The sequence below is a fragment of the Salvelinus sp. IW2-2015 genome, linkage group LG19 (genome assembly GCF_002910315.2).
Source record: "Salvelinus sp. IW2-2015 linkage group LG19, ASM291031v2, whole genome shotgun sequence".
Taxonomy (NCBI): Eukaryota; Metazoa; Chordata; class Actinopteri; order Salmoniformes; family Salmonidae; genus Salvelinus; species Salvelinus sp. IW2-2015.
Genome location: NC_036859.1, coordinates 27,085,823 through 27,109,299, shown reverse-complemented (window position 1 = coordinate 27,109,299; position 23,477 = coordinate 27,085,823). Strand labels below are relative to the sequence as shown.

At 43.8% G+C, this 23,477-nt stretch overlaps 1 protein-coding gene across 6 annotated transcripts; it reads right to left on the bottom strand.

Moving 5' to 3' along the window:
* Positions 1-885: 885 nt before the first annotated feature.
* Positions 886-22,459, bottom strand: LOC111979162 (GRB10-interacting GYF protein 2). 6 transcript variants are annotated; one of them, XM_070448923.1, is made up of 28 exons: positions 22,357-22,459; positions 16,332-16,383; positions 15,971-16,124; positions 15,634-15,729; positions 15,351-15,462; positions 14,814-14,922; positions 14,482-14,552; positions 14,312-14,344; positions 12,748-12,954; positions 12,150-12,382; positions 11,749-11,896; positions 11,417-11,644; positions 10,935-11,164; positions 10,477-10,621; positions 10,181-10,347; positions 9,574-9,815; positions 9,056-9,186; positions 8,711-8,811; positions 7,518-7,613; positions 7,166-7,345; positions 6,511-6,720; positions 5,780-5,911; positions 5,303-5,548; positions 4,728-4,924; positions 4,277-4,416; positions 3,624-3,826; positions 2,927-3,077; positions 886-1,784 (listed from the first exon to the last, which is right to left on the bottom strand). In XM_070448923.1, exons 1-28 carry the CDS (start codon positions 22,457-22,459, stop codon positions 1,717-1,719), a joined length of 4,185 nt encoding a protein of 1,394 aa, XP_070305024.1. In that variant the 3' UTR covers positions 886-1,716. The 6 variants fall into 6 exon arrangements, with proteins under 6 accessions (XP_070305024.1, XP_023865268.1, XP_023865271.1 ...); XM_024009500.1 differs by having other exon boundaries at positions 14,482-14,522; XM_024009503.1 differs by having other exon boundaries at positions 12,156-12,382; positions 14,482-14,522.
* Between the last annotated feature and the right edge of the window lie 1,018 nt (positions 22,460-23,477).

Here is a 23,477-nt window from a genome sequence, read left to right as displayed (position 1 = left end):
TCCAGTTAGTAGACGTCACTGATACAGGCTCAGATATTTTCTCACACAGTTTAGGATTTGGGGTAGGCTTATCAGACCCTAGATCTGGGGTTATGGGCGTCAAGCTTGCCACTTGGAGATATTTGGGGGTTTTGGAAGAAGCTGTGCGTTTCAATCTATCCCTATGTTTCGAGTCGACACAGACAGATGTGGGTTATTTAAACAATAAGGCCCGAGGACGTGTGGTATATGGCCAATACCACAGCTAAGGGCTGCTCTTATGCACGACGCGATCCGGAGGTCTGATATACCACAGCTGTCAGCATTCAGGCTTCGAACCACCCAGTTTATAGCCCTGAATGCTGATTGGCTGAAAGCCGTGGTATATCAGACCGTATACCACAGGTATGACAAAACATTTATTTTTACTGCTCTAATTACATTGGTAACCAGTTTATAATAGCAATAAGGCACCTCAGGGGTTTGTGATATATGGACAATATACCACGGCTAAGGGCTGTGTCCAGGCACTCCGTGTTGCGTCGTGTGTAAGAACATCCCTTAGCCGTACCTCCTCGGGCCTAATTGCTTAAGAATGATTGGAAATTAGGGTAGGTATGCTCAGTAGGGTGAATTGTTTAGGATATAACCCAAAATTACATCAATGCAGGGAATGATAAACTCAGGAGGGAAAAATAATTTGGTTTGGTATTAGATCAATTATAGGATGATAACTACCAATCTAAACCAGTAACTGGGAGGAGATATATTCACAACTATTGCATTCAACTTTGGACTTACACATGATTTATGTTATTTTAGATTTTAGTCTCTACAGTGAATCAGCATTAAAAAGTATTGAGTACAAACGTGAGTAAAGTGTTGTGCGTGGAAGGAGATAATTGATTCAGAGGTGTGAACAGCCCACACAAGAGACTGTTTTATTTCATACCGCAATAGAAAAGTATGACTCCAGTAGTTCATCATTTTCATATATTATAATACAGATGCAGAATTGAAAGGTTATTCTTTAAACAGCCTAGTATTTTACAAGAAATGGATAACTACTTGGAACTCTCGAACATGTCCTTAAAACAGGACATCAATGGGCACACACATCCTTGGCTCCTACAATACCACCACCATCCACAAACAGGCAGAAAACAGGAGTGAAGGGAGGAGAAGAGGGGGGAGAAAAACATTCAATAAATAAAAATAACAAAACAGAAAAAAGTACTCTATCCCCCCCCCCCCAATGCGTTCAATTTCATGGGGAGAAGATTGCATCAGGTAACAGCTCTCTCTTGCATACTTTCAGACAAGATACTAGGAGGGGACTGAACAGCCGACCATAGACAGGGAGACATCCATGTCCTCCCCTCAGCTCTCTTCTTTGGGAGAAGTCAGATTAGGCCTTTACATTGATTGATTTGTTGTTCAATGCTTGGTTGGTTTTTATGGTTCTGTTTGATTGTTTGGCTGCTTCGTTAGCCTTCTCCCTGTCTCACATAGGGCAAAATACTAATTTGGGATGTTTTTTGAGGGGTCCTCTAGCACTGGCAAGCGTCCCCAGCTTCCAATGACAAATGTTAAATTAAAAAGTACAAACAGAACGGAAAGAGGATGCTGTTCACAAAAGGAAAGGGGGATTGGGGTGGGAAGGTGGTGGTTGTAGGGGGTACAATGGCAGCTGTTCAGAACGATATGGTCAGTGGGGTTGGCAGCAGAGCAGTCCCTTTAAAAGTCCTCCACCGTCTCGATCTCGCCCATGTTCAACCTCTCAGACGCCGCGTTCACAGAAAAACCTGGGAAGATGAGAGAGAACAGGGAAAGTGAATTTAGTATCAGAGGTATGCATGTGGTAGTCAGAAGAGATGCTAATCCAATTAGCATTAGCCGTAAAGCCAATGAGAACAGTACATTCTGAGTCAAGGAGTGCAAAGCTTTAAGGAGTGAATGGGAATCAATTGGGCGCTAGCTCAACAACCCAACACTAGCATGAATTACGTGAACAAGACGCACAACATTACAGATCTTTTCCGAGATGTGAGATTATCAACTTTTTCTCCTTAATAATATTGCATAGCTTTGTAATCGTGACATTACGTACTTAAGGAAAATTGTTTACTGACGAATACCCTGACTTTCTAGAGGGTAGTGGTTGACGAATGGCTTAGCATTTGCGTGACACAGCATTTCAACGTGAATGTGATTGGCCAAGAATCCCGCCTGCTCTCAGCCATATATACATTGGCTATTCAGCTTTCTTGCTGTTAGGGCCTTTCACTAGAATGTCTTGGTGTAGCACTGTTTCTTTAAATACACTAATTGGTGGATAGTTCATGCTCTGGGTTGCCAGCTAAGGCTGTATCAAATATGAGAAGAAATTTAGGAAGTTAGTTTTTTAAATTAATTGACAGGCCTCCCGAGTGGCGCAGCGGTTTAAGGCATTGCATCGCGGTCTAAGGCACTGCATCGCGGTCTAAGGCACTGCATCGCGGTCTTAGGCACTGCATCGCGGTCTAAGGCACTGCATCGCGGTCTAAGGCACTGCATCGCGGTCTAAGGCACTGATGCATCACTACAGACCCGGGTTCAATCCCAGGCTGTGTCACAGCCGGAAGTAACTGGGAGACCCATGAGGCGGGTTACAGTGTCGTCCGGTTTAGGGGAGGGTTTGGCCCGGCTGGGATTTCCTTGTGGCGGGCTGGGCACCTGCATGCGGACTTCGGTCGCCAGCTGGAAGTGTTTCCTCCGATACATTGGTGCGGCTGGCTTCCGGGTTAAGCAAGCAATGTGTCAAGAAGCAGTGCTGCTTGGCAGGGTCGTGTGTCGGAGGACGCATGGCTCTCGACCGTTGCCTCTCACGAGTCCGTAGGGGAATTGCGTAAAAGTACCAAAAAAACAGAAAACATTGACAACAGTGCTTCAATAGTTTATTCCTCACCTAGCAGGCTGGGGTCTGCCCGGACCATCTTCTGCTTTTTCTTCTTCTTCCCTGAGGTGACGGTCTCGAAGCGTGCCTGCTGCTGAAGGCTGGTGTGGTTTGACTGGTACAGAGACGGAGAGCCTGTTCCGCTCACACCCCACATTGAATCCTGGGAAATAGAGTCACAAAGCAAATGAGGGGTCAGATAACTACTAACATTGGTAGCAGGGTATTGATTAATGTATGTATGGATTTCTGAAATATTATGGTCCAGCATTTATCCCAGTTCTCTATAGGTCTCTCTCTCTCTACATGATGGTCCAAAGTAACATTTTGAAAACCAATGAACAGTGGTCACTGACCAACCTTGTTATGGGAGAACTTTTGATCCAGCTTAGAACCAACACACAAACTGCTCATCAATACCCAGGGTTGTAACCAGGACAACATGGGAAAGCAGGGAAATCTGGACAATTCTACTATCTTTCTGACTAGACTACAACATAACTCCGAAGCACTTCTCCAATGTTATTTATTTTTTGGGGTTATTTTTGACTATTTAGACAGGGAGGAAATCAGAGAGGGTACAGGCAGGTGGGAAACAGATTGAAGGGTTGGAGCAGGGATTGAACCCCGGTCTCTGGAGGGGAGAGCCAGGAGTGTTACCACTAGACCACAGGCACACCAATGACCTGTTCTGCTGCGTCTCTCTCACCTGCTGTTGCTGTTTTAGTGTTGGCTGCTGGTTCTGCGGGGCCGGGGGCGCTTTCTGTTGGTTGGCATTCTGCTTGGCACGGCGCTCCAGGAACTGTTTGGCAAACTCCTTGGCCTCGGACGTGTCCCCCAGGTAGGCGCGCACGTAGTCGTGCACCTCGTACGGACTGTCCACCTCCTTCAGGAAGGATGCAAATGTCGGGACTGCAGAGGAGGAAGAGGGGCAGGTGACTTTTAAAGATGGGATCACACAGTGAAGGTTACTTTAGGTTCGAGTTACCTTTAGAATTGGAACCCTATTCCCTATATAGTGCACTGTTTGACCAGGGTCCATAGGGAATAGGGTGCGATATCCGACACCTAGATTGTTGGTATGTATAGTACGTCATAGAGAGAATCACCGTCCAGGTTGTTGGCAGTGTTGAGGGTGTGTATATATATATATATACACTCACCGTCCAGGTTGTTGGCAGTGTTGAGGGTGTGTATATATATATACACTCACCGTCCAGGTTGTTGGCAGTGTTGAGGGTGTGTATATATATACACTCACCGTCCCCAGGTTTGTTGGCAGTGTTGAAGGTGTGTAATATAATATATACACTCACCGTCCAGGTTGTTGGCAGTGTTGAGGGTGTGTATATATACACTCACCGTCCAGGTTGTTGGCAGTGTTGAGGGTGTGCAGGGTCTTCTCACACCACTGCATGAAGCCATCCTGCTGTCTCTTATTAACCCCCTGGAACAACTTCAGCAGCTTCTCCTCCTCCTCCACCTTCTTATTGGCCCGACTGCTGCTCACACAGTTACCACACAGTATTAGATACACTGCCTTCCTTTTTAACAACCAAGTGATCCATGGAATTGTATTAGATCAGCCTAATTTGAACATACTTCCACTTCAGTGGAATTTTCACTTAGTGTGTTGACAACATGTGACTAAGTGAAACGTAAACTTCAGTGGAATCTAGGATTCTGCCCTTAATAACTAAAACATAAATATTAGTGGTATAAAATTGTTCTTCCAACCACCTTCCTTGAGTCCAGCAGCCAAAATAGAAACTGTCAATCAGTTGAGAGCTGTAAAAGTGTCCTGAGGTTGTACCTGAGGTTGGCGTTGCCCTTGTTGTTCTTCTGAGCATTGGGCTTCCTGGCGGGGGGTGGGGCCTGGGCCACCTCCTCGTCCCAGAAGCCCATGTTGGAGTTGGTGCTGTCGCCCCAGATGCTGCTGTCACCGCCCCAGTTAGGAGCCCCGCCGCTGGTGGCCACCGAGCCCCACACCGAGGGGCTCAGAGCGGTGGTCTGGGGAAAGAGGGGTTAGAGAGAGACAACCAACCTGGTCAGACCAGTGTCATTACGTCCAAGTAGTATTCAAACAGGGTTGTCTTTGATTAAGAGGAATGTTTCCCCAACCTCCCAAGCCTCTCCACGTATTTGATCTAGTCTACAGCTAGTACACCTGATTCAACATGTCAAATAACCATCAAGCTCTTGATTAGCTGAATTAGGTGAGCTAGTTCACAACTACATACACATTTTGAAACGTCCGTGGGTCCCGAAGGAAAGGTTTGAGAAACATTTTTAGACAACAGTATCAGCACATCGCCAAATACATGATATAGAAGACTATGAATGAATGCAGATGAATTCATGAACGAATGAGCGAATGAACCAACTCACAGCTTTGTTCTGGGCACGGTTCTGCTGGGTGACTGTGGGGTGACTGGGCTGCTGGCCCCCACCCCCCTGCTCCTTCCTCTGCTTCACCTGCTGGGCCTCCTCTCTCTGGATCTCCAGCAGGGACTTCGTGGTGGCCGGCTGCTTGGCCACGCTGCCCCAGCCAGAGAGCTTGGCCTGGGGATTCCGGGCCTCCTGCAGGGCCTGCTGCTGCAGGAGCTTCAGGTGCTCCGCCTGCTGGCGCCGCTGCTGCATGGGTGGAGAGAGGGGGGGGGGGGGTTCATGRGTAAGGCTCTAGGTTATAAAGCATGATGGATTTGTAGAACAATTCTATTTCATGCTACCTTAGTGCTAAGTGGGAAAACTCATTATCATCCAGAAAATCGTATCAAAACAGGTACAAGAAATTGGTAGCACAATAAAGTGCTTAAGGAGTGCCACCCATGTTATATGTAATACTTTGACTGTAGCTCCGCTTACCTCCTCTCGTGCCTGTCGTTCTCTCTCCTCTTCCACTTTCTGGATCTCAGCGAGCGACAGAGCGTTCTGGGACTGAGAGATGGCTGCTGCCGTGACTGCTGACTGCTGGCCCCACTTAGAGGAAGACGGCAGCTATGGGACAGGACAAAGATTCGGTTAGTCAGTGATAGAATGGCAAGCAGGACAGTCAGGGCTTTATCCGTGACAAAGAAATATTCACATAGAGAAACTCATGGATGTGATTAGCACAAGATAGAAATACCAGACCAAAAGGCCAACAGTCCATTTTAATGTTCAATTAAAAGGTCAAATACAGTATTTCTGATGTTCTGACCTCAATTATTGTTAGGATAGTGCATTGTTAATAGGCTATATTATATTTAACCAGGAAGTCCCATTGAGGTCAAAAGACCTCTTTCCTAAGGCAGACTTTATTATAATATAGTATTGTGTATAGGGCCGGGAATTGGCAGGGACCTCACGAATCGGTATTATCACGATTCTTTGGTGCCGACAATGCGAATCTATATGTATTGCGATTCGACACTCATTTTATTGCGATTTGATGTTCCAAACATATTGTTCACCATATGTCTGCTGCAGAGGGACAAGACAGAGCCATGACAAAAGTTATAAAATCAGTCAATCCCCCCTCCATCACTAATCGTGCAGTAGATGGTACCTAGCTGTTGTAGTGTTAGGTGTCTTAAGGTGTTATACTGTTTAGTTACCTTCATCTGGGCTAGCTGCTGTTGCTGCTGTAGTCGGCGGAGCGCCTCCTGCTGCTGCTGCCTCTGTCTGGCTAGCTCCTGCTCTCTCCTTTTCGCCTCCTCCTGCTGTTGCCGTACCAAAGCCACCGCAGCCGCCTCCTCCTGTTGCCGCTTCTCTTCCTCATGCCTCCTCAGGGCCTCCAGCTCCTCCTGCTTTCGGTGCTCCTCCTCCTAAGGAGCAACGACAACATGTTTCTTTTTTAAAAATAGGGCCAACTTTATTGAGAAATGCAGATGTGCTTTCTGATTTACATAAATTCACTGAAAACCCACACTAACAGTTATATTATCAGTATTGTATATTTCATGTAGCCTACTTTAGGCCTGGTAATAGGCTAACCACCAATCAAGCAACATTATGGACTAAATGTTAAAATCTTGTTGCTGCGACAATACAGATCAAATTAAGATCCTACACCTGTATGTGGAAATTTGCATTTGGTATCACCTGTCCCACACAGTAAGGGCAGGGTCGTATTCATTAGGCACACAGTAGCAAAATATTGAGTAATTCTTACTGAAAACCAGGTTGTTCCTTCCCGTTGTACTAAATGTTGTTCTATTTGGTGCCTACTGAACACGACCCTGTACTGGTCTTGATTGTGAAACCCAGCACCTGTTTGCGGAGGAACTCTTCCCTTTGCTTCCTCTCCTCTTCCTCCTCCTCCTCCCTCCTCCTCCTCTCCTCCAGTCTGCGGAGGGCCTCCTCCTGCGCATGCCGTTCCTCTTCCTCCTCTTTCTGTTGGCGCAGCGCCTCCTCCTGCTGCTGCTTCCGCTGCCTCTTCAATGCCTCCTCCTGTGGATAGAGAAATCTATCAAATCAGTTGCATAAAACATCAAATGTAGGGCTCCTCTCAGGAATTTACGGGCTAATGGGTCAAACTTGCAACTCTAGGCAATCATACATTGAACATCAACAAAGCTAACTGGCGTATTTCAGCAAGCAACAGTCTAATGAACCCCCCCACCTGTTTCTGACGTGCTAGCTGCTCCTCCTCCAGGCGTTTGTGTTCCTCCTCCTCCCTCTTGGCACTCAGCTCTGCCTCACCCCGCTCCAGCTCCAGCTGATCAAAAACATTTAGAGTTAATAAGTAAATCACAATCACATAAAAAACACCTTTTGACATAACTCAGCGATGCACGAAGTAAACGGCAATGTCGGGCCGATTTCCACATACAACTAAGAGCGTTAAAGCACAAGGCAAAAATTCTCTGCTGTTTTGGTCCAGTAGCTACCACGTTGTAGCTGAGTGAAGCCAGTGGTGGAAAAAGTACCCAATTGTCACACTTGAGTAAAGATACCTTAACAGAAAATGACTCAAGAAAAAGTGAAAGTCATCTAGTAAAATACAAGTAAAAGTCTAAAAGTATTTGATTTTAAATATACTTAAGTATTGAAAGTTCAAGTATAAATCATTTCAAATTCCATATATTAAGCAAACCAGACAGTACCATTTTATTTATGGATAGCCAGGGGCACACTCCAATACTCAGACATGGTCTGCGATTGTGACCCTGGTTGGATGTACTGCCAAATTCTCAAATCAATGTTGGAGGCAACTTATGGTAGATAAATGAACATTCAATTATCTTGCAACAGTTCTGTTGGACATTCCTGCAGTCAGCATGTCAATTGCACACTCCCTCAAAACTTGAGACATCTGTGGCATTGTGTTGTGTGACAAAACAGCACATTTTAGAGAGGTCTTTTATTGTCCCCAGCACAAGGTGCACCTGTGTAATGATCATGCTGTTTAATCAGCTTCTTAATATGCCATATCCGTCAGGTGGATGGATTATCTTGGCAAAGGAGAAATGCTCACTAACAGAGATGTCAACAAATTTGTGCACAACATTTTAGAGAAATAAGCCTTTTGTTTGTATGGAAAATTTCTGCTCATGAAAAACATTTTAAAATGTTGCGATTATATTTTTGTCCAGTATAGTATAGTAAAGTACTTTACACCACTGAGTGAAGCACACGCGTGCACATGCACAGATACTCATACACAGTCTTATTGCTGCTTGTGGCAATTCATAACGCTAAACCTTTAATGTGTTTAACAACGGTCAAATTCGACACATTGAGCCCTAGCCCAAGGCACTTCATAAAGATCTGAAACTTAGGATTGTATAAGTACAGAAAATATGGTGCTCTTACCTTGGCAGCCTTATTCTTCTCCAGGTTTTGCATCTGTTCTATGGTGGGGGCCTGGGCCATGGAGTCTATGGGCAGATCCCACACACTGCTGCCCTCCCACGCTGCACAGGCACACAAAACAGTCAGTCAGTAAGGCTGGATGGATGGTCATTATATATCATTGATCCACATTCATTCATATGATTGAGCTTTCTCCACTTTTTGGTGAATTGAGGAGCACTGCATTTTGCTGTCATCTAGTAGGTTCAGAAACTCAAACTTTCAAAAGCTAAATTGGTTATAAACATCAGCCCAAAACAAAACGAGTGCTAATGTTTTCAGTGTGTGTTCTGCATTAAGTTTTACCACTGGGTGTGGGTTGCTGGATGTTTGATGTGCAGGAGGCCTGAGAGGTGTTCTGCATTTCCCACACAGAACCCTGGGATTCTGGTACGGACATGGACCGAGTCACAGGAGGTAAGAGAGACTCAGATGTTCTACACAGGGAGCCAAACACAGAAATGGCATAAATAACCAGAACACACCAGTATGTTGACACGGCATTGAATAATGCCCACAGTGAAAGATGTTTGAGGAGAACCTGTGTCATATTGAGTGTGTGAGTATGTCTTCATCATTCAGCTACTTACAGTTAGTGCATTCATCTTAATATAGCTGGGTGGGACAACCACATATCTCAGTCATAGTAAGCATATTTTTCCTCAAAGTAGCTATCAGCAAAGTCAGTGCTAGTAAGGGGGGTGGAGCCAAGTGCGAGTGTTTGAGGGCCTAGTAATGCTGAAGCTGTGTGTATGCGTGCATCTCCAACCTCATCTTGAGGGCCTGGTATTGCAGCAGAGGTGTTAGTCTGCAGATATGCTTACGTGTTTTCTGCTGACCTCATCTTGAGGGCCTGGTATTGCTGGAGGAGCAGGTTGATCTGCTGCTGCTGTTGCTGCTGCTGCTGGTGTGGTGCTGAGCTGAGGGCCTGGGCTTTCTGCTGGGCCAGGGCTTGGGCGTACTGCTGCCTCAAAAGGTACTGGTACTGCAGCTGCTGCAGCTGGTAAAGGTTGAGGGCCGTCAGCTCCTGCTGTCGCTTCAGACGCTCCTGGTCCCCGGCATCACCCTGGGGAGACAGGCCGAGTAAGACATAGGATCGGCAAGGAGACAGAGAAGTAGAGCCACAACACAGGCAAAGGGACGACGACCTGGGCTGCATTCAGCATGGCACAATGTTGTGGAACGTTCAATATGTTATGTAGAGTGAACAAGCCTCTGACTTAGAATAAGGAATGGCAATGTCACAACATTTGCCTTCTGAATGTGCCCTAGGCTAAACATAAACTTCCTTTGACCATGAGACGATGCAGATGGTGTGAGGTGYATCGGAAACATTTTGAATTGCCCATAGAATAATTAAGATTAATTTCAGGATAATACAAAGTGGTGAATTCTAGAATGCTCGATGGAGCTCAGGTGTGTGATGGTTACCAGTAGGGGTGGCGGTGCTGGGCCGGGGGCGAAGGGCACCCTGCCCCACATCTTGATGATCTCACCCAGGGGCTGGAAGACCTCGTCACAGCCTCTCTTCACCAGCAGGGTCATGGTGAAGTAGCCCGCCTGGAACCACTCTGTCATCTCCGGGTTACTGAACGGACCTGGAGAGGGGGAGACATGGAGGAGGACATTATTAGATTTGACAAAGTCACTGAAATTTCTCCATTTACTGGTTGCAGTGTATGCAGATTTTCATTCAGAGAAGCCCCGGTCCCCTCACTCTGTCTCACCCTGTATCTCTCCCTGGGGGTCTTTATAAAACCACTTCAGAGCAGCCTCGTGTGTGAGCGGCAGGCCGGCTGGTTTGGTAGCTGAGCTCTTGGCAGCCAGCCGGTCATCACCGTCCTGTAGATACGCCACCATCTTCTCTGCCTCCTATAAAAGCGAGCGAGAGTTTAATTTTATTGTTCATTCAAGGAGTACGTGTAGAGCGCCATGACAGTATCCCAAAACAAACACCACCATCTCAGTTTACCGCAGGGAGATAGAAAAACTGCAATAATTTCATTAGAATTCAATAAACACCCTCTCCATATTCTTGACGTGTTCCAAAAATGACCCCACACTGAAAGTTTCATGTCCAGACATGCTCTAAATTCAGTAACACCAAAACCAGCTTGGTAACTTTCACTAACTTGCAGCTCTGTAACCAACTAACTTCCAGAAACCGTAGTCATTGTCCACTAACCTGTTCAAAGTGCTTCAGTCCCTCATCTTCATCCATAGTGTGGTGTGGCGGCATGGCCGTGGGCCTTCCGATGGGCGCCATGAGGCCCGTACTGGTGGCCATATTGTTAGGGGCCATGATAGACGTGCTTTTGGGCATGAGGCTAGCACTGAAGGGCAGCGGGGCGGGCATGGCCACGGGAACCTCCAGGGGCTTCTGCTGCATCTGGATGGTGTACGACGGGGCCGACACTGGACAGGACAGAGGCAAGAGGGTGTGGGGTTAGTCTCTAACAGAATCTCACAATTGACAATCTCAAACTACATGCAATCCTGTGTGTATATTTTAAGCACAAGGTTACTGCGGAAAACAAAGGTGTCATTGACTCACAGGTGGAGGTGGTTTAAAGAAATACGCAACAATATGTCACCAAACACAGCCTCAAGAGGGCACAAATGTGGGAGATTTGACTGCATTCCTCCACTGCTTGTATGTAAACCTACCTGTGAGAGTGTGTGCAACGGTGTGGGGGATGGGGAGGGAGTCCAGCATTGTATTGGACATGGGGGTGTGCAGGGGGACTTTGTTGGCCTCTGGCCTGTGTTCCGGGGCAGGGGGTCGCTCAAGTGGCTTCTCCAACGGCCCCTCAGGATCCTCCACTCTGTCGGGCTGGCTGGGGGGCAGGGGCTCAGGTGGAGACGGAGCAGCCTCCTCTATCGCTCTCCCCACATCTAAAGACAAAAACAAGACATGAATCAATGTTTATCTCCACATAGACAGTTTAGTATTGGGAGCAAAAATACAGTATGCCGGACAGTTTCCGCTCTTAACTCACCCTGTTTTCTGTCGGGCTCTCTCCTGGCCTCTTCGTCTGTGTCTTTGGTCTCCCGGGGGTGTCCGTCCTCCTCCAGACCCTCGTCACATTCCTCCAGGGGTCTGAAGTCCAGCTCTGCCTCCTCCAGGATGGGCTCCTTGGGAGCTTTCTGTGGGGGAGATATATATATCCTTCTCATAGCAGCCTGGCATTCACAGAGTTCCACATCTCTCAGTGCTCCGATGACATACTTGTAATTGCAGCAAACAAATTGCCCTTCGGGGAAAACAAATCATTGTATAACTACTCGGTAGACTTCAAATCATGTGTGCAGGTTCTACTAATTTCTTAAACATTTCTTTGGCCCAGCATCCATGAACAAGTGATGTTCGTTAGACTGACTAAACGGACTATTCACTCACTCGAACCTTGAGCGAAAGGAAGGCTCCGGAGGAGTCGAAGGTGCCCGTCTCCTCTTCAGCGTCCTCCAGACACCACTCTGGCAGGCTGCCCCCTCCATCCTCCTCCAGGCTGCCGCTGGCCGACGGGGGATGCCTGTAGCCGCGCTCGTCCTCCCTGGCATCGAAAGGGAGCCTGCGCTGCCGCGGCTGCTCCCCCGGGTGAGCCTCTCGCCACCCTGCCGACCGCGTCCCGTCTGAGGAGAAGAGCTGTTTAAGGACCCCGCCACTCAGCTCTACGCCAGCCATTCTCTCACATTGAAGACCACCACTTTATGTTGCTGTTTCTTAGATGCATGTGATGCTTTCTTTTGTGAAGCTACAGACAGATTGGAGTATTTCATGTTGAAAACCTGTTCTCATTTGGTTGGCCATGATGCCTGAACAAGAGAGGGATTTTAGTATGATTTGAGGTGTCCATTGTGATTTATGAGTTCAGAATAAGACCAGCTTTTTAAAAATCAACCTTTAAGAGTTGTATCGAGATTGGAACCATCACCCACACACACACACGACAGGACACATTGTGGTGGCAGCAGTGTGAGATGACTACAGGGCACACCTGGACTCGGGGGGCACCACCGCTCGCTGTCCCGTCGCAAGGCACATGCCAAGGTGCCAGCCAGGCGCCAGCCCCCCTCTTCACCATCCTCACCATTCACTTCATCCCGGGACGTGCGCCAGTTCTCACTCTCCGAACGCGTGAAGTCATGCTTCCTCACTGGCAGGCCCCCCACACCGGTCCCAACCTCCTCGTAGTTAGCACGGACTGGAGAGGAAAGGATTGAATAACTTTATTTTATCAAAAGGAGATCAATCTTGACATTTTTATTAAAATAAAAAATKTAAAAAACACTCAATACATACATATGTAGCAACGCCACAATTTCAAGCAATACATGAGATTCAAACTTTTAGCCTGAGGGTGTCCTTGGTCACAGTAAATACGTTGTGAGGTTGTCTAAACATTTGCATAGCTGTATTGTTGTCTGATTAAGTAGTGTACAGCTTATTAAGGTACCACCGACCTCCTGTGATCTAAAGTAAATAGCAATAACAAACTTGGCCAAATGTCTTTGGAGGTGTTGGCAGAATGTATTTCTTTTGCAGTGACATTTGCTGTATCTGACAGTTTCTGAATTGTTGTGGACCTGTTAACAGATCGTATAAATTCAATTATGTTGCACTGCCCGCGATCTCTGAAACTTTGTCTAATCGGAAAGAAAATAATACTAAAGTAGGCTTACCAAGTAGGCTTAGTGGTAGATCAAAAGATCAACTGAGTTCATCTGTTAAATTCTATTCTCTTTCAGATGCATAGAGCAACATTTTTTGATTATAATAGCCTATCTAACAGGCCCAATTATATTAGAGATGTGCATGGTCATTTGTTGCATGGCTACTTCAGGAATATGAACTCATCATGGCCAGAAAAGGTGAGGAATTTATTCTGCAATGGTTATGATATATGTATAATGTATTATGTTTATAAATGAAATATTGTCAACTCGAGAAATTACTGTATTCAGACTCCAATGGAAAAGGTGAACCGTTAAACTTTGGATCGCTTAGAGCAAAATACTTGAAATAGCTTATCTATTTCCCACTGTGAAGTAGGTCCAATTAAATGATAGATGGGACGAATGGTAGCCTATCCTAAATTGTTGGAGGCCTATAGGTCATTTCGTGAGTATGAAGCCATCAGTCAGAAAAGGTGAGGAATTGATTCTTCAATGATCATGGAAATGAAATAAATAATAGAAAATAGATACCTATTTCTAATTACTTTAGAATGCAAAGATAAAATAAATAGATTTTCTCTCCTCTCACTAATGGGAAATGACTGCATCTTATATTTAGCTACCTGTTTTTTTTGTTATGAATAAGAGTATCATCGTATAGTCCCCATTTGCACATGGCTAATTCTGCCTTCTTGCAATGGAATACTTCAACAACTAGAAACTGTGCGTACACATGGTTTAAAGTTTGCGGGGAGGAAAGCACATTCTCACGTAAAGTTGCGTTTTTATAAATTCCAACTTCTGCGTGAAAACTGGCACACGGAATTTATTTGGTCTATTTTGTACGCACGGTTTACGAACGAGGACCCTGGAGGGCAAACTTACTATGATTCATCAGGAAGTGGGTAGGAGCAACTTCTGCCAAGTCAATGGAACAGAGAGAGAGAGAGAGAGAGCAAAGTGATTACATTACCTGTAAATGATTTAACCCGGCATTTTATTTATATCACATTCAAACAGCATTGATTATTTGATGAGCAAGTATTGGCACAAACCTGTCTCTTTTCGACCTGGCTTTTCAAACCTTCGGTCTCCCCTAGATGGTGAGAAAATAGACTCAGCATGACTTTGAAAAGGAGAAAAGACAAAAAGAATGACTGAGCATGCAGATAGTCAAACACAGATGGATATAACCAAAAACATGACAATATGTCAACCCCATAAACCAAATGGGTTTTGATCATTCTCATTCCACTAGCCTGAAACCCATCTTAAGATGCACCCACTTAACATGAAGATTTGCATAAATCATGCATTGAAGTCAAAGGTTAATGGGCGTGACAATTCCAGTTACACGCTCGCGCCTCCAGTAAGGATAGTCCATTACCTTTCCTCCCAGCTCTGGGAGCGGTGCATCTCCCTGCCCCCGCGTCCAAAGCCTCCTTCCACGTCATCAAAACTTCTTTGGTAAAACCCTCCGTCTCCTCTACCCCGACCTGCCAGACACACATTTTAAATACCTTATTTGAATCCACAATTCACATTACAGTTGAAAAGGATTCAAACATACACGCCACACTTTAATGTTGGAGCTAGCTGGTGAAAATGAATTCAACCAGCTCCGACAGCTTCTGCTGACAGGAGCATTATCAAGCCTATTAACAGAGTGCTACGGTTACATCCCTTCTGTGAAGCTGGCAGACATTGTTAAGATTCTTAGGGGTGGGTCTCAACCTATAAATAAATCACTGGTCTCAACAGCCAATAGTCTAAAGTAGTTTTCTCGTCTCCTTTATTGACATGAAAGAAATTAACAGTTCACCTAGTCTGTTTTTCTGATTAGTGCAGATGAAGAGGACACAAGCAGAGGAAGCCTCTTCAGACTGTTGAGATGGACACAGAGAGAATAGGGCCCTTTCCTCACCTCGACCCCGTGAGGTACTTCGACCCCTCGGCGCCCCTGGCCCCACCGGACCCCCTCCTCTCCCCATCAGCCTGAGCACAGCTGCACTGTTTACAGACATGGAAAAATTTCTCTGTGGGGGAGAGGGAGGGAGAAAGAGGATAAAGAAAGAGGAGGGTGGGGCAGACCTGTCTATAACCAACAATTCTCTATATTTGGTTACAAACAAATAGGGTAAGGTGCAGTCTTAATTTAGCATATTCATTCTAACATGGCTTTGTAAATGAACACTGAAGGCACCAACCTGCTCTTCCTCTGTAAAAGCTACAAGTGCCAGTGGTGGCAGGGGCTCCTCTTGTAAAATGGGCAGAAAATCCTTATCATGTAGGTCTACAGGGATCTGATAAGGAGAAGGAAGAAATTGTATGAGCAAGTATCCATTGCAATGTCAGGTATAATACACATATTGCAGGAAGATGACAATATATTTGAATTTTAAAGAAATCTCACTCCACAAAAGGATGAATCATAATTTTGTCTTGGGGCACTTTTCAGAAGCTGCCGATACAAGTCACTTTATTTGTATGCCAATCATGTATCTCTGTATCCTTTTAGAACACATCGGAATGCCTTTGCCTCACCTCCCTATCCTTAACATAAAGTGCTAGCATTTCTTCTCTCCCGTAGCGGTAGTCTGCAAGTTTATACTTTGGCATTGCAGGTGAGAGAGGTGGTGAGGTGGCAACACAACTGCTGCTACCACCCCCATGGCCACCACCAGACAGGGCCCGGAGCCTGGTGAAGCGGGACAGGAGAAAAAGACAAACAAAAGTGAAGTTTAGAGGACAACTGAGTTTAGAGGACAACTGGCAGGCCTCAACATGTGAGGCACCACTGCACCAGGTGTCAAAAAACAAACCAGCCTAACAACTCAGAACACTGTTAAATCAATACAACATTTCAGCTCAAGAAGATTTCATATAAACATGATGCTATACCAACCATTCTGGTCCGAAGTTGAGTGTCTGAGTTTCTGCCATTCTTCCTAGAACTTCTATTGGAAGGAAAGGGCCAAAATGATTAGCCTAATACAATGCAATATTTTTCTTGGAAAGGTATTCAAATCAAATTGTATTGGTCACATACACATATTCAGCAGATGTTACTGCGGGTGTAGCAAAATGCAAGGACATAATTCAACATCCTTTGATCAATACACAAAAGGGCAATTACTAATTAATCTGCTGATGGAATTGAAAATCTTCGATCCCATTTCTCTTTCTGCCACAGATTAGACCCAAATTCTGATTTAAGGTCAATAGATGGTGACAAATATTGCATCACCCGATCCTCTGTCAGGTACATAATAACAATTATTTAGGTAATTGCCAGAGCCATGTACTGTATATAGTCTGTATATGAAATAGATCTTTAAAGCTTTCTTTATTAAGGACTTGTTGACAGTTCATAATCACACTGAAATGTACAGTGCATTCTGAAAGTATTCAGACCCCTTGACTTTTTTACAGCCTTGTTCTAAAATGAATTTAATATTACGTTTCCTCAATCTACACACAATACCCCATAATGACGAAGCAAAACATGTTTAGAAATTATTGAAACATTTAAAAACCAAACAGAAATACCTTATTTACATAAGAATTCAGACCCTTTGCTATGAGACTCAAAATTGAGCTCAGGTGAATACTGTTTACATTGATCATCCTTAAGATGTTTCTACAACTTGATTGGAGTCCACCTGTGATAAATTCAATTGATTGGACATGATTTGGAAAGGCACACACCTGTCTAGATAAGGTCCCACAGTTGACAGTGCATATCAGAGCAAAAACCAAGCCATGAGGTCGAAGGAATTGTCCATAGAGCTCCGAGACAGAATTGTTTCAAGGCACAGATCTGGGGAAGGGTACCAAAAAATGTCTGCAGCATTGAAGGTCCCCAAAAACAGTGACCTCCATCATTCTTACATGGAAGAAGTTTGGAACCACCACGACTCTTCCTAGAGCTGGCCGCCGGCCAAACTGAGCAGTCAGGGGAGAAGGGCCTTGGCCAGGGAGGGGATTAAGAACCCGATGGTCACTCTGACAGAGTTCCTCTGTGGAGATGGGAGAACCTTCCAGAAGGACAACCATCTCTGCAACACTCCACCAATCAGGCCTTTATGGTAGAGTGGCCAGACGGAAGCCACTCCTCAGTAAAAGGCACATGACAGCCCGCTTGGAGTTTGCCAAAAGGCACCCAAAGGACTCTCAGACCATGAGAAACAAGATTCTCTGGTCTGATGATACCAAGATTGAACTCTTTGGCCTGAATGACAAGCATCATGTATGGAGGAAACCTGGCACAATCCCTACAGTGAAGCATGCTGRTGGGAGCATCATGCTGTGGGGATGTTTTTCAGCGGCAGGGACTGGGAGACTAGTCAGGATCGAGGGAAAGATAAATGGAGCACAGAGCAAAGTACAGAGAGATCCTTGATGAAAACCTGCTCCAGAGCGCTCAGAACCTCAGACTGGAGTGAAGGTTCACCTTCCAACAGGACAACGACCCTAAGCACACAGCCAATACAATGCAGGAGTGGCTTTGGGACAAGTCTCTGAACGTCCTTGAGTGGCCCAGACAGAGCCCGGTCTTGAACCCGATCGAACATCTCTGGAGACCTGAAAATAGCTGTGCAACGATGCTCCCTATCCAACCTGACAGAGCTTGAGAGGATCTGCAGAGAAGAATGGGAGAAACTCACCAAATACAGGTGTGCCAAGCTTGTAGCATCATACCCAAGAAGTCTGTAGTCGCTGAGTAAAGGGTCTGAATACTTATGCAAATGTGATAGTAAAAAAATATAATTGCTTTGACAATATGGGGTATTGCGTGTAGATTGAGGGGGGGGGGGAAATGTAATCAATTTTAGAATAAAGCTGTAACGTAACAAAATGTGGAAAAAGTCAAGGGGTTTGAATACTTTACGAATGCACATTGTGCCTCCAATTTAAATAAATGTATCAATTATTGTACAGTATAATAATTTGTTCTAGTAATGATTATTTAGTGCAAACAATACCAGCTGTTTTAGAAATAAAGATAGTGACACTTAAAACAATCAAGCCGAGTGTTGGTGTTTCTCTCTCGTGTAACCTTTATTTAACTAGGCAAGTGAGTTAAGAACAAATTCTCATTCACAATGACGGCCTACCCCGGCCAAACCCAGACCACGCTGGGCCAATTGTGCGCCGCTCTATGGGACACCCAATCACGGCCGGATGTGATACAGCCTGGATTCGAACCAAGGACTGTATTGACGCCTCTTGCACTGAGATGCAGTGCCTTAGACCGATGCGTCCGTGTCAACTATTTAACTGTGCTAGAATGCTTAAAAGGCCGCAAAAAGATTACATTGCGGTTATCGGTATTGCTTTTTTTGTTGGCAAAAACAATATCGGATATCGGCCAAAAATGTAACTTCGGTGCATCCCTATGCCTGTAGCGCAACCTTTGAGGTATCATTATATATATATATATATATACACACACACACTACCATCCAAAAGTTTGCAGTTAATTAGAAATGTCCTTGTTTTTGAAAAGCAAAGCATTTCTTGTCCATTAAAATATCTAATTGATCAGAAATACAGTGGACATCGCTAATGTTGTAAATGACTATTGTAGCTGGAAACGGCTGATTTTCCATGGAATATCTACATAGGCGTCCAAGTTCATTGTTTTAAAAGGCTAATTGATCATTAGAAAACCCTTCTGCAATTATGTTAGCACAGCTGAAAACTGTTGTTCTGATTAAAGAAGGAACAAAACTGTCCTTCTGACTAGTTGAGTATCTGGAGCTGAAATGTCTTGAGTCAATAAGTATTCAACACCTTTGTTATGGCAAGCCTAAATACATTCTGAATTTAAATTGTGATTAACAAGTAACATAAGTTCAATGGACTCAGTCTGCACAATAGTGTTAAACATGATTTTTGAATGACTACCTCATCTTTGTACCCCACACATACAGATAATTGTAAGGTCCCTCTGTCGAGCAGTGAATTTCAAACAGATTCAACTACAAAGACCAGGGAGGTTTTCCAATGCCTCGCAAAGAGCACCCATTGGTGGATGGGTAAAAAAAAAAAAAATCAGACATTGAATATCCCTTTGAGCATGATGAAGTTAATCATTACACTTTGGATAGTGTATCAATACCCACAGTACAAAGATAAAGGCGTCCTTCCTAACTCAGTTGCCGGAGGAAGGAAAACAGTCAGGGATTTCACCATATTGCACCATTAAGCATCGTGGTGGCTGCATCATGTTACGGGTATATTTGTCATCGTTAAGGACTGGGGAGCTTTTTAGGATAAAAAATGAAACGGAATTGAGCTAAGCACAGGCAAAATCCTAGAGGAAACGCTGGTTCAGTCTGCTTTCCATCAGACACTGGGAGTTGAACACACCTTCCAGCTGGGCAAAAACCTAAAACACAAGGCCAAATCTACACTCAAATTGTTTACCAAGACAGTGAATTTTCCTGAGTGGCAGAGTTACAGTTTGGACTTATCTACTTGAAAATCCATGGCAAAACCTGAAATGGTTGTCTTGCAATGATCAACAACCATTCTGACAGAGCTTGAAGAATTTTGAAAAGAATAATGGGCAAATGTACAATCCAGGTGTGCAAAGCTTTTAGAGACTTACCCAAAAAGACTCACAGCTGTAATTGCTGCCAGAGGTGCTTCTACAAAGTATAACTCAGGGATGTGAATACTTATGTAAATAGGGTAGTGTGTGTAGATGGGTGAGAATTATTTATTTATTTATATATATATATATATAAATGTTCAATTCAGGCTATAAAACAAAAACTTGGAATAAGTCAAGGGGTATGAATACTTTGAAGGCACTGTAGCTAAAGTTCACAGATCAGTTAGATATAATGACCCGTAGTCAGCCTAAAGGTATGTTTAAACCACAATCTGTCTAGCCAGATAGCTATAGAATAAACCGAAAGCATGTGTTGTTGAACTTCCCACCTGTTGCAAGCCACATATGGGCTACAACCAATCAACATTAGAATTTTAATTCATTATTTATGGCGACAAAAAAAAAAAGATCATGCTGCAACTTCTGTAAAGATCCTGGGCCACAACAGCCCTAGTGAAGAATGGAGACTAGTCACAAATTATTGATTAGATGCCGTATTATGTCACTCTAAATAGCCTGTGACTTAGGCTCCTGTAGTCCATTATTGGGCTAACGTTGCTCCTTATAGTCCAAGGCCCGTACATGTTCTGTTTAGAGGCGAATTGTCTCTAGCAGCCAAAACTGTAATCTAAACATGAATAAATTCTCAATTGTGGTAAGGTTCTAGAAACATAAAGCCCTCTAGTTTCAAAATTATTTCACAAACGCTAAATATACACTTACTGTACACTGTTTTAACCGGTAAACCAGCCTAGAGTATTTTTCAGTGACAACACGTTTGTGGGGTCCATTTTCCGTTTACACACTGGTGTTCAAGACGCAGATGGCTAATTAGAACAGTTACGCCTCCGTCTTCTGTAAACAAGCGCTGTAAACATGGAAATATGGCCGTATGGGAACCCGAACGCTATAAAGCGGTGTAGTAATAGAACCTTTTGTTTGTTGAAAATGATTTGTTGCTGATATAAAAGATTTGATTTGGGTTTCCAAAACAGTAACGCAAGTGATGCGTTTTTAACGTTCTTAATGAGCGTCGGGACTCATAACAAAAATCCTGACCAGAAGATACTATATTATAGTCAATAGGGCTGAAGGTAGTTAGCGTCTATGGATGGTTTAGTTTGTGAGTGATATAAATGCATATTAAATATTCAAGTTTCAACCAGCTAATATTTGGACTGTTGGCTAGTTAGGTTTCGAAGTAGTCTGACTATCAATGTCAAGCTCAAATTATTTCTATATGCATGTCTATGTCTGTATCACGTTATTATAAAATAAGGAACTTGACAAATTAGCTGTCTGGCAAACAACAAACTGTACTTCTTAAATAAGTTTAATAAATTGCATAAACGCTTTATATCTATTCCAAACAATGATTTATATACAAGTTTACCTCATTGATTCCAACACGAGCTACAGTAGCTAGCTAGTAGCTAACTAAGGTTAGCTTCCCATATGGCTGGTCATAATTAGCTTGATAATCCGACTGACACACACATTCCCATACGTAACTTTAGTTACCTAGATGCTAGCTAGTGAGTTGGCAATACAAACTAGCTAACGTTAGCAAGCTAGATATGTTACTTAACGTTATAATGACAATAGACATTAGCTATAAAATAAGTTAAACGTTAGATAGCTAACGTTAGCCAACTAAACAAATGTTGGCTAACCTTCTGACATTTAACATAGCCTAGCCACAATGTGCAACTGTGCTACCAAGCTGTTTGGCAAGCTAGCTAAGTAACTGCATGACAGCTAACTAGCTAGTTAATCAAGTTGATAGCATAATAGTTAACGTTATAGCTATTGTATTTAACCATAACTATTGATACGCTGTTATATAGCTAGCTAGAACAGTAACCTGTGCTAACTGGTCGACATAACTAACTAGAGAACTTTGTTTTACAAAACTTTTAGTAACGATCGATCACTGATCAGTAATTTCTACGAAAATGCTAAGCTTCTCAAAAGGAAAACAAACAAAGAGTCATACTGTTACAAAATCGCACAGAAGTATTGTGAGCTGACACGAGTTCACGCTTAACCCCCAAACCTCCGTCCGGCCTACGAGCCTTCCGCTACAAGAGGTTCTCGTTGAAACACTTCCCATCTCGCTCCGAATCGAATGCTGTGCCACCACATACTTGAGGCCGAAGCCTCAAGGCCAAGCAAACATGCTGGTATAACAACACTCATAAACGCGTTGAAATCGCGGAAACTGGGATCTTTAGCATCGTGAATACTTATTTCGATAGTTTAGCTTTATTTTATAGCAAAACTGTGCATTTAATCTTCGCTGTCTTACCTCTGCTTTTACTGACAGCACAGGGTTTATTTGTATTCGAGTTGTGTGTGGCTCTCTCTCCGTTTCCACAAGATGGCTGAGAATGGGTCACATGACAATACATATCCCGATAAAGACCCGTATGCCAAAGAAAGATTCGCTGACAGCATATTTTGCAAAGTATAAATCGTACTGAATGTATCTGTATTATTTCTGTACGTGTAGACTAAACTATGACTGAAGAACATCTTATGTTAGTATTATTCTGACCAAATATTGTAGAAGTTACAGAATTACATCTGATTAAGTGCATCATTGTAAACATCATGCATGCATACATAAGATGATACAATCAATGCATTGGCCCTTTTTGCACAAACTCTTTTGACCTATCACATACGCTGCTGCTACTGTTTATTATTTACCATGTACATATTTAGCTCAGTTACCTCGTACCCATGCACATAGACTTCGTTACTGGTACCACGTGTATATATTTCTCTCTTTTTTTCTCTGCACTGTTGGGAAGGGCCCATAAGTAAGCATTTCACTGTTAGTCTACACCTGTTGTTTACGAAGCATGTGACAAATACAATTTGATTTGATACACATCAGAGTTCCCCTCTTCGTTTCTGATTACGTTTACAGATGAATTACCTGTTATAGTTTAACTTTACCATGTCATGATCTTGTGAACAAAAACTTAGCAAATTCAACGATAAATATGAATGATTGCTGATGGACTACAATGCTAAAATAAAAWAAWAWATATATAAACGTTTTCTTGTATTATGGAATACTTGGCTTAGGCCAAATATACGTATCAAAGATAGTAACTAACGAGATGCTATTTGTGGTGTCACAGAGACATCTAGTGGTCAATATTATAAACGGAAGCGCGATAACTGCTTAGCTAGCTAGCGCTACATAATTTGACATTTGAGATCGACACGAGGGAGAGCGGTTGTTAACTCTGGGCGACGGTACGGAATACAACAAGTAAACACAAATATTAAGTTGACAACAGTTAGCAGTAACTAACAACACATATACATATCACAGTACCCCGTGTATTTCAAAGTAATGAACGACAAGTGGATCAATAGATAGCTTCCAATCGTTGAAACGCATTTCTAACAAGC